General features: G+C 40.8%; 1 protein-coding gene across 1 annotated transcript in view; it reads right to left on the minus strand.

Annotated features, from left to right (window-relative positions):
- Positions 1-2,414: 2,414 nt before the first annotated feature.
- Positions 2,415-12,263, minus strand: part of COLEC11 (collectin subfamily member 11) — a 51,769-nt gene continuing 41,920 nt past the window's right edge. The window contains exon 7 of the mRNA XM_054819259.1: positions 2,415-2,922. Within this exon, the coding sequence (XP_054675234.1) occupies positions 2,681-2,922 (242 nt within the window). The 3' untranslated portion in view covers positions 2,415-2,680. The remainder of the gene's footprint in view (positions 2,923-12,263) is intronic.

The raw sequence follows: 12,263 nt of genomic DNA on the forward strand, positions 1-12,263 counted from the left end.
CCTTGCCAAGCACTATGATGGCCCCTCATCGTCCTGGCAAGCCCAGGGTGGGCACCACACAGCCCTGAGGCCTCCCCTCAGGGTGCAGCTGGGAGCCAGAAAATGGCTTCCCACCTACTCCCGCCCAGCTGCCAAGCCTGCCCGCTCAGCCTGAGGGAGGCCCCGGGTGCAACGCCTGAGGCCTCGAGGGCCTGGCCTGGCCCAGGGCAGAAAGAGTGGTGAAAGTAGTGAGGAAAAAGGAAAATAATAAAAATAAAAATCATGGCAGCCTTTTTAACGGAGTCATTTTGGTGTGGAATGTCATTTGCATAACTCGGTCATTTCGGGTTGCATGCATGTGGGCTCTGCCAGGGTGAGATTTACACAGGTGGTGAGAGTGTTAAAACCTCCTGGGGTTAAATGTTAAATGTGCTGAGTAACACGGAGAAGGGGAGACCGCAGTTCTGAGGTGGATGTTACAGACTGCTTCCCAGCAAACAGAAAATAAGCTTTTAAAATCAGTAAGACCTACCTGAAATACAAGGCTTTTATTTCTTCGTATGAGTCATTCCTATCTCCTATTTTGTGTTTTTGTTTCATGTTTTTTCTCTAATGGATGCTGAAGTGTTTATCAAGCACTGAGGAGGGCAGCCACCTTCCCACAGCTGCAGAGATGGTGAAGAACAGAGGAGCTCAGCTGGGGCTCGTGAGGAGGAGCCTTGCCCTTCACGGACATTTCCCACAAGTTTAGAATGTCACTTTTGATGGGGTCCTTATTTTATCTAGGTTTTCTTGACAATTTTACTCCTTTCCAGTAGGAAAGACATCACAGAAATGGGTACTAAGGACCAAAAGTCCTTACGTGAAAGACAATCTCTAAAAAAAGGTCATTTGGACTAGTAAAACAAACAATGACTCGCAAAGTTTGTCCTTTCACAGACAAAAACACTTATTTTATAATCAGTCTTTTACTTTGTTTCAAAATTAGTCTTTTATGTTGCTTCAAACATGCTGCTTGAATCGGTATATGAGGAACAGTTTCCAGCAAAGAAAGGTTTACATCACATTAACAGATAATGCAAGGTCCCCACAGATGAGCAATGGACTGATCATGCCTGCTGAACAAAAAAGACATATAGAGAATATAACTTTTTTTTTGTAACTAAGATAAAGAGATACGCACAATCTGTAAACTTCAAATGCAAATATTGCTTTTAGCACATGAAAGTGTGGCAACATTGAGAACTGTACAAATGCAGATTGTGAAATAAAAATGAATCTACAGCTGCAAAGCAATCAAAATACCCATAGCACATCCTAATTCATTATCAAAGAATTCACATGCAATCAAAACTTTGTGGAGTCATATTATCAAAAGATATACATACCACAGTCATAATTTTTACTAGTAAGAGTGAGTCCTGGAGGCCTTGACTGGATAGAAAGCCCAGTGCTAGGGCTACAGGGCAAAAAGGGGGCCTCAATCCATGTCCTGCATAGCTTACACTTTAAGATGGCCAGGTTTACCCTAGAAAATATTTTTGTGCTGATGTAGGACATTATCTGCATCAGAGACACAAGCAATGGATACAGGAAATTGCTGTGCTCTTTCTTCAGTCAGAGATTTAGTAATTCACTTCCAAGGTTTTGAGCGTCGGTTGTCAGAACACTGCTTTGGAGGACAACATAAACCTAAAGCAATGAGCATGGGGAGGTCCATGTGGAGATTGTGGAGCCCACTGAAGCCTTCTAAGAAAAAAGTATTCTGTCTTGCCCCTGCCATTCTTTTGGTTGAGTCCAACAGTTGATGCCATCCATCACTTACTTCCTAAGCAGGAGGACATATGGCAATGTGGGGAAAGGAGTAGGGCAGCAGCAGAGGAAGAAGAAATAATAGGGTCATACTCACAGTCCTGAAACAGGGGAGCAACATCTGAATAGACTAGGAAGAGGGATGAATTACGGTAGAGGTCTGTGGATTTGTGAGGAGCATGTGCACTATGGAAAGGACTGACTACTCATGGTCTCTTCCCATACAAGTACCAACAGCTATCAGATAAAGCTAGTTGGCATTATGCTAAATACAAGCAAATGTTGTGAAACATTACTTGAAACATTTACAAGATTTCTTTTAAATTACTTTAGAAAACAAATATTTAAGTTGAAACAATTAATTCTAGTGGAAATACCCTTACATTTCTGTGAAATGTAATTTAATCTCTCAGAAATATTACTTAGAAATCTTAAAAAAAACCAAAAAACACCTTATCATAGAATCATAATCATAGAACGATTTGGTTTGAAAGGCACCTTAAAGATCACCTAGTTCCAACCCCCGTGCCATGGGCAGGGACACCCTCCACTAGACCAGGTTGCCCAAAGCCTCATCCAATCTGGCCTTGAACACTTCCAGGGATGGGGCCTCCACAGCTTCTCTGGGCAACCTGTTCCACTGCCTCACCACCCTCACGGTGAAGAATTTCTTCCTTATATCTAATCTAAGTCTGTCCTCTTTCAATTTAAAGCCATTACCCCTCGTCCTATCACTGCGTGCCATTATAAACAGTTCCTCTCCAGATTTCCTGTAGACTGCCTTTAGGTACTGGAAGGCTGCAACTAGGTCTCCCCAGAGCCTTCTCTTCTCCAGGCTGAACAACCCCAGCTGTCTCAGCCCGTCTTCATAGGAGAGGTGCTCCAGCTCTCAAATCATCTTCGTGGCCCTCCTCTGGACTCGCTCCAACAGCTCCATGTCTCTCCTGTACTGGGGACCCCAGAGCTGGACACAGTACTCCAGGTGGGGTCTCACAAGAGTGGAGTAGAGGGGCAGGATCACCTCCCTCGACCTGCTGGTCACACTTCTTTTGATGCAGCCCAGGACACAGTTGACTTTCTGGGCTGGAAGCACACAGCCTGTTTCCTCTCTAGTATGTGCTAGAGAAAAATCTGTTAAGAGATTAAAGTTTGGAAAATATTATGGAGACACCAAAGCAAAATTATACATCTGAGCAGCAAGCAATCACTGGACTTACTATTGATTCTAAAAGGCCAACCATTAACAGTTTATGTTTCCTTATTTTGGAATGATATTGTATGTGTGTGTGGGTATAATTCTTTTTGCAGTGTAAACACATATGGCTGTTTATATCTTAATATTGCAGAAGTTAGTCTAACATGCTAACAGCAAGATTTCATTTGGGGCACATTTTCCTGGCTGCCTTTGGCCTGTGTTATGCCCTGCCAGGAGCACAGCACAGCACTCGTGCTTGCATTACCAGCCACGGGAGACTCACCCTGTTATTACTTCATTTTCCCTTGGTGCTGAGCCAGCCCAAAGGTGCCTGAGCTGCAAACAAGAGCTGCAAGGGATTCGGATAGGGAAATAATAAATTCCATGCAGCTACTGGAAGTCAGCATAATTGTGCATCCTTGATGCTGGGCAGGCATAGGTAGGTGGCCAGGTCAGCATACAGTTGACTGAGAAGAAGGCTCAAAATCCTTTTTGCACAGTTCTGCTTCACACTCATTATCAAGCACTGTCTATGTCATGCTACACTCTGCCAGGAAAAGAAGTCATAGCATCATGGCAGCACAGAAATACAGACCTGGAAGGGACCAGAAGAAACTATATAGCCCAGTGGCTTCCAAGAGGCGAGGTGTGCCAGTCACAACAATCTTTTATGGGCCTTTTGTGTTCCCAGCCACCACTGCTGGAAGTGACAATTAAGAGGCAAGCAGAAGACAGCAGCAGTGTAGGCTGGTGTGGGGAGAGCAGGACGGCAGCAAAAAGGAAAGAGCAGGGGCTGGGAGGCAGGCAGGGGAGTAGCAGGAGTCAGAAGTGGTAGGACATGGAAGAAGCAAAGGCAGCAGGAGGGAGGTTTAGCTAAAGCAGTATTAGGAATCACTAGTTTAGTCCTTCCCTCTGCACAGGGTCCTAATCCAGTTTATCTTGCTTTTAAAACAAGCCCAAAAGAATTTTTTGCATTTAATGTGGAAATATTTCCAGTGAAGAACATGGAAATACTGTAATAATAATAATAATAATAATAATAACAACAATATAATGATACCACTGCTTCACTAGAAAGCCTCTTTTAGAGCTTAACAGTCCCTTTTGTTAGATTTTTCCTGGTATCCAAACCAAACCTTGTTGGCTTCACATTTAGCCTATTTTTTCATGCCATGTCGTCAGCAGGCACTGGAAATGATCAGTTATCTTCTCCTTTATAAAGATCCTTTACGTCTTCCATCATGTACTTCCTTACTTAACTCTTTTCTAGATTAAATGGAGCTCTTAGTCTTACTTCACAGGTCACATTTTCCAACTGTTGATCAGGAACTAATCAAAGCTATTCCCCATTTGAAATGTAAGCATCAAGAAATACCACATCTTACTGATTTTCTACATCTATCAGATCAGCAAAGAAGTCAAAAATATAAAGGTGAATTTCACATGATTTTTTTCTTGACAAATCCACAATGATTGTCTCCATCACTTATTATCTACCTGGTGCCTTTACTTAATTGCTTAACTATTTGCTCTGGTATCCCAGTTAAGCTGCCCGATGTGTTACTGTATTTTTCTTTTTCTTTAAATACAGGTACTATGTGAAAGCTTCTCTAGGACTCTGAGACCTCTTGACCCTCCATAAGCATCTGAAGACAATCACTAATAGTTCAGCAATTGCTTTGGCAACTTTCTTAAGTATTCTGTACCAAATTTCACCTGACCCTGCTGACTAGGACATTTCTAACTCATCTAAATATTCTGTAACTTGCCCTTTCTCTCTTCTGGCCTGTGATTCTCTTCCCCTGTTAAAATTAATTGCACCAAAGATCTGATTGCAATTAACCTTGAGGTAGTAAATCTTTCAGCCTTTCCTATTTCATCACAGCAGACAAAAGCTTTTCCCATCAAATTAAAAAGAAATACATTGCCTATATAGTACCAGCACCTCAGTAAAACATTTTCATGATGCACCACCAGGCATTTGTCCTCTGGGTAGTCCAAATGCAGTTTTGCTCTCCAAGGATGATGCTGGAGAGCCCTCTCTCTGCTGATTAGCACTGACTGTTGTGCTAGGACCACATGATGCCTTCACCGTCCTCCACAATGGCATTTTTCCCCAGTGGACACTTAAAAGGGCAGAGATACCACACACACAGTGTGTTGTAGGAGATTCTTTGCAGCATGTTCCTCCCCTGGCAGTCTAAACCCTTTCAGAAAAGCCACCAAACCCAGATTTTTTTTTTCCACAAAAAAAGAGAAGGGATTTTTAATCTCTTTTGTATTAAAAAGTTGTTTATGTTGTAAGCACATTTATGCTCTAAAGATACCCTTCACTAAGGCCCCTTGGGAGTCTTCCTGTCCAAAAGAGAAACAGCACTATGCTTGCAAGACCTTCTGCCATTAACACATCATAACTCTTCCAGAGACCTTTTCGGCAGTGTTCTCCTCTTTTTACCCCCATCAGCCATCTTGTTCTGAGAGCTTCAGGCTTGCCCTCAGATCTTTCTGTCTCCCCATCTGAGTTCTTCTTTCAGTCTCCATGCAAAAGGAACCTTCTTCTTTTTCCTCTGTCTCCTAGCTCACAGATTTAGATGAAGCATTGAGGACCAGCTTATAAAAAAACCCAGAAGAGTCCTAGCTAGAGCTGTATTACTGGAAGATATTTGATTTTACATTTACAAGCAGAAAGTCTCTAACCTTTTTAACACATGCAATATGGTATGTTCTGGGTTATGGAGCACGCCCACAGTGCTTCTCTGTCGAGCTTTTGTTGCGGAAACTTGTCAAGCAAGACACTGTGCATGGAAGTCACTGACATGATCTCTGCCATGGCTGTGCTTGTGGTTTCTTCTTTCTGCTGCCTGTTGTCTCTTCTGGAGGTGCTATTTATTGTTTTGCAATACAGACTAGGAAAGACACATATCACAGGTGGCAAGGAAGGAAGAAACAATGCCAGGCAACCATTATTCTCTCTATCTCATGCAAGAAACAGAGGTAAGAAGAAATTCAGCTTGCCTCTGACATAGTGATCATAACTGCCAGTTTAGGAAGGGGAGAAAGAAGAGTTATTTTCTGCAGGCAGAGCACTGATTTTTTTTTTCCTGAGTGTGACTCGTGAGTCAGTACCACACTGGGCTGCATGATAGAATGGGCATCTGCATCCACCATGTGACAAAAAGTCACCTGCAGCAGGTTATGCTCTTCTAGTGGAGGGCACACCTCCTTCACAACCTCATGTAGCCTCACTTCATAATACGACAAGCACAGCTGGTCAGCAAGGGAAACATCTGAGTGGCAGCTCTATATAATGGGTATTTTGGGGTGGAAGCTCCTCAGGTTTGATGGGTGGGTTTCATCTAAGCAGACAGAAATGTCTGCATTTTAGCTTGTCACCTTGGTCTCACCTTAGGGCAATGGAAAGAAATGAGGAGTCAGAACAAGGAACATTCCCATCCCAATTTAGACATGTAAAATAGGACAGATGAATCATACCCCGAATGCACTTATTTCTCCCCACAGACTATAAAGAGAGGCAATGTGACTAGCTCAGATGCAGATATATACAGTGCTGATGTTTAAAACTAGAGGAGACAACTCCCATTCGGCAAACTTGAGCCAAGTGTTCTGGCAAACCAGGAGCAGTCAGGTGAAGTAAGGGGATCTGGACACCTCCATTTACAAGTCTACGTTTAGGTGTTGACCTATGTGCATGGAGCGTAAGCTCTCACAGCCAGAAGAAATCTCCTGTGGAAGCTGTCATTGGTAATTAGCAGAAGGCTAAACTGGTCATCACGATGGGCTCAATTCAGCTGCCTCACACAGAGGCACCTACTGCCTTTTGAGGCACCTCAAGACATCCAAGACATTAATCAAGTTTATCCACTGTCCTCTGTTCAAGGGATGCAAAAAATTTGACCTTAGCTAAGCAAAACATCTACCAGGCCAGGCTGTCTACTGTATTGGTGCTCCCAGGACAGTAAACACACTGTCACTTACAGCAGGTGAGCCCTTCTCTATTAGGAGATTGGTGATCAAGCCAGGGATTGAGATCAAGCAAAGCAACCTGTAAGCTAAAAAAAACAGTACCTAATTTGAGGAAACCTTTTTAAAAAATCAGTTCAGGGTAATTAAGTGTTAAATAGGCTCACTAAAAGCCACAAAAGTAAGGAACTGCCCAGTTAATTATGCCCCATGATTGCTTTCCTTCTATCCTTTTTACATGAAATATTACTTTCTTCTTTTCTAGACTAATTCAATACATAATACCTTAGTTAATATTGATTTCCACTGTGTGTTTGTCTTTGATTTCTCTTCATTTTCATTATATACTTAGTAATAAACCTAGTCTGCATAATCATTATCATACCCCTTAAGATCTTTAAAAATTTCATAACAGCTTTAAATATTCCCCCTTATTCTTCTCTGTAATCTTATGACAAATTATTTTTTCCTGTCTGCTCACTATTAAAAATGGATATCTGTGAAGGCACTTACCTGTAGCCTACAATCACACATATACATTATTTGTTTAAACAGCAGAGAAGGCCATTTTTTTGCCTATATCCCATCTGAGCATAAAAAAGATAAAGAGTAAGGGAAGCAAAATACAGCCAGTGAGAACAGGCATAAAACATTGTAAAAATACAAACATAAAGCATGCAGCGCACATTTCCAGCAGAAAAGGTGGGATGCGCAGGATTCTGTATTGCCTGGCTCTGTTGGTGCCTGGTTTTGCTCCCAGGAGAGCCAGGACAACGCTGAGTGGTTTTGAAAATCCTGTCTTCATCCCTGGTTAGTGATCTCAACAAAGGGGCAAAAAGGCATGGGATCAATGTGGGATTAAGTGAAAAAAATGATCAAATATCATTTGCACTCAAATCACAGTGAAGCTGATTCAAAGAGACACATATAGAAAGTGTTCTCTTCTAGAATAAGAGGTGATCTAACTGTCCCTTTTCACTGCAGCCAGCATACCATCAACTGGACATCCCAGAACAGATGAGTTGTTCTGTGAGTAATGGGACCAAGAAAGGATGGTTTCCTATAGTATCTGTCACTATTATCTCCAGTTTACAGTGCCTAAAAAGGACAAGTTCTAATCAAATCTTTTCCTGTGGTTAGGATTTTGTATAGTCTGTCTCCAAGATGACTCTTTGGTGTTCAACAACAGAGTACACACTGCAGCCATTTCCTCAGGAGGGACTGAGGGAAATTTTTGTTCATTACCCATTTCTATTTTTACACAAAATGTTTAAAAACTACAGACCCCTGAGACCTTCTGTCACATCTGGTTGAAAATGGCTAAAAGGTTCAAAGTTATTAGAAGGAAATACAGTATGTGATTGCATTAGCCTTGTTCTCCGAAAACCGGGCTCACACCGATGCTAGAAGGAGCAGCCAAAGCCCGAGGCAGGCACTGCTAGATAATCATCTGCAAGTGGCATCAGAAATAGATTTGGGCCCGTGTAAAACGGGCCAAATGTAAGGCCTACAAAACACCAGACCAGGTATCATCCCTGGTGTCAGCTAATCCTGGAGATGCCACAGTACAGCCTGGCGCCAGCAAACTCGGGCCCTGCTTCATCTGAACTATAAGGTCAATGGACACTGACTTCTCATCCGTTAGCAACCAGCCCATTTCAGTTTAATTTAAAATCATGAAGCAGATTTGTCTCATGGGTTAGATTTGTTGATCTTCTATTTACTCTAAAGCAAAATCTGTCTAGACTTAAAGGAGATTCATCTATTTTAAATTGCTTATGATTCAAAACAACTGCACAGGCAAATCAATTTCCAAGATAATATGGTATGGAATATATAATAAAAGTATATAATTAACTTCCCTTGTGTGTCTGACTAGATGCAAAAGGAAGAGAAGCTTTAAGAAGAAAACTGAGGATGCTGCAGAGACCTGGACAGAAGTCTCAAAGAGTATTTTTAAAAAAAGAAATGTTGTCACTAGGTGTTAGGCATGGTGTCCATATATCAGCTGCAATGCATTTATGTTTTTTCAGTGCAAGGTTAAGGGATCCAGAATTTATCTTCCACTTTCAGAACCTTCTGATTGGTAAGACGTAGCCAAAAATCAGCACATAAAAGGAATCACCTACATCAAGGTCGACTATAAACTTTTCTGCTAATGTAGTTGGGGATATTTAGGAGACATATTGAACTTTACCTAAATAAGTCACAAGTTACTATATTAGATTTTTTTTATCTAGAGAAGGGAAGTGATGCTGGGGAAAAATCAAGGAATGGGGTTAAATAAAACAAGCTGTGCAGGGCACTTTGTAATAAGAAAAGCAGTATTTTATATTTTTATACCTTCTTTTATTTCAGCGTGCACTACAAACACAGTGAACTGAACATGTTGCTCAATTTCTCTTTTCCAAAATGTTTGTCTGTCCTTACCATTCTGATCATACAAAAGAATGAAGCAGGAAGAAAGTTGGATTTGTGGCTGTTTAGATATGCAACAAATCTTTTCTTCACTAGGTGGCACCCGTCTACTCCTATGAATCAATGTGGAATATGGAGAAAAGCAAAGGTTTAATTTTCACAGAAGAATATAAAATGATAGAGGACTTATTGTTTACATTGAATGCTTTTACTGCTTTTTTGTGTTCTGCATCATACCCCTTGTATATTTTCAAGGGTAAAGTTTCACAACATACACCTATTTTACATTCAATAGTTGTGTCACAACTGATTGCAGCCCGTGAATTTGCATGAGAGAGGTATCTGTTACACCAGATCAGACATTGAATAACAGTAGTCAGAATAAATTATAAACATCAAAATAGCTCTCTCTCTCTTTCTGTCTGAAATAAGCATAAATCTAGAATTTATGAAGATACTGTGCCAAATCCTCAGCAGGTATAAATCAATTTGGCTTCACTGAAGTTGATTGATGCCAGGTGAAGATCTGCACCTGCAATTTAGATGCTGGCCTGCAGAGCACAGCTTGACTTGTTTTCTTTTTCTTAACTCCAAGGCATGATAATTGAACTCATTTGGGCACACTTCTCACTTCTTAGTCAAAACTCCCACCTGGGCATTGGACTTAAAATCAGTGCACGTCTCTTTGTTATAAATCAAAATAATCTTTTCACATAGAAGAGAAGAAAGCTGACTAGAGATTTCAGAGCTGGGAAATCAGTTGTTCAATACCACATCAGTGGTTGCACTCAATATCATGGTAACTCTGATGCAACCAGAAGCAAACTGCAGCTCAGCTCCATCATTTTGCCTCTTACTGCCACTAGATGATAGTATGGTAATGCACATATCATTCAGCTGTACGTCAGACCTTCCGTTGCTGAATTCTTGGCAGTATTCACACTTTCATATGTAAAGAATGTACAGAAAGGCATCAATACTACAAAGCTAGCCTTTGAATAGCAGTGCTTAATTATATCCCTAGTGATTTCATACATTAATGTACCCAAAACATAGTGGGTGCTACTATTTGCCATAGACCCAAACTGGGCTTTATTTAGACAGAGGCATTATGCTAAATTGGTCACCTCCCTCTATTTTGCAGCTACCCATTCAAAGCTATAGTGAGACGTTTTGACGGAAAGGGCAGGATAATTATATTTCCCTAGCAGGAAGCAGGAGAATGGCTGGAGGTAACATTTACATTCCGCCTCATGGGCATCCCACTCGCTGCCGGTTCTGCACATCCACTCGCTGCTTTTCCCACCTTTTCCATTTCCTGCTCTCCCTCTTGACAGGACTCCCCTCCTCACCCAACTGAAAAGCTCACGGCTAGGAGGAGACACGCATCCAGAAAAACACCTTGAGTACACAGCTATCATCCTCTCCACAAAACCCCTTCTCTCCCAATTCACTTAGTTTGTACTCCCCTAACACAGCAAAATTAAAAACAAACTGTTCTTTCTCTCAGCTCCTCTGTAGAGTAAATAGTCAAAACTCTTCACTACACAGTTTTTCCCCTAAGTAAATCTTAAGACTCTGGTTTCTTTTTACCCACAATAACAAGGTCAGTTCTCCTCTCAGTAGGCTGGACTGCGTCTCCCCTACCAGAAATATGGACCCCAGGACGAGGGGCTGGCTCCAGTCCTGCACGGTACCTCTCACATCACAGGCGGTTTCACAGACACACTTGCATTTCCAGCTCCTTCAGTGGACAAAAACCCCATCTCTTGATCTGTAATCTGTGGCAGACAGGTTGAGTGACATGGACCTGTTGGCACCAAAAGGCAAACCAAAAACTGAAAAACAGGATCTCCAGCGAAAAGAAATTTACTCCTGGGACAAAAACTCATGCACACATTTATATATGGAGCTAAGTGAGCAGCATTATTAAAAATAAAGGCTAAGGGGAATCAGGCCAAAAAGTGCAAGGGGTGGGGTCGTATATTATCAGTGTTTGCATTGTAGGCTAACTTTCTACTCTAGGATTTGATTCAGCCACCAGCATTACAAGTCACTGAGTTTCCCATAAAAACTAGATCTGGATATAGACCTAGGGGAAACCTTGAATTTCTGCTTTACGGGAGATTTGGTTATTTTGACATCTTTTTGTTTTAATTCAAGATGAAAGTATATTTGTAAAATTTTCGTATTTAAACATGCTTGTGTTTGTTTTATCTTATTTAATGACTGAACACTTGTAATAGTGCATAAACTGCCAGTTATATGGCATAATACTTAAATTAATCTTTTTCATAATGAGTAAGAGTATCTTCTACTTAATGTTGGTTGAACTACCTATTGCTTTGTATTCAGAGTGTTTACAGTGTCTCAGCAGCCCCAGAAGGAGAAAACGATTCCAGTGTCTAGCTCTTTCAGTATGGCAAAGAGAAGTCTCAAAAAGATAACTTGTTCCCGTTGGAAATTAAGACATAACTAATAAAGTCAAATATTTCAAGAATTACACTGAATACTGTTACTGACATGGTGCAAAACACATTAACAATAATATAAAAATAAAATTTGTTTATGGGTCAAAATGAAGCTTAAGAACTCAGAAATGAAATTCTGAAAATTCCAAAAGGAAACACTTTGAAAAATGTCTATTTCAAAACTTCTTTGTCCATTCTGAGCCTTCATCACATTTTACAATAAAAAATGTTTTAATTTCATCTTATTTCACTTTTCATCAAAAACTGCAAGAAAAAAGTCCAACCAGCTGCTATTTCGTAATGCATATTTGAACTGTCATTTCCTGAGCTTATGAAAAACGAAGCACTCTGTTTTACTTATATGAATAAGGATGCTCTATATCCCACATATAAATATTAATTTTTTA

The sequence above is a fragment of the Grus americana genome, chromosome 3, assembly GCF_028858705.1.
Source record: "Grus americana isolate bGruAme1 chromosome 3, bGruAme1.mat, whole genome shotgun sequence".
In the NCBI taxonomy this organism is placed as follows: Eukaryota; Metazoa; Chordata; class Aves; order Gruiformes; family Gruidae; genus Grus; species Grus americana.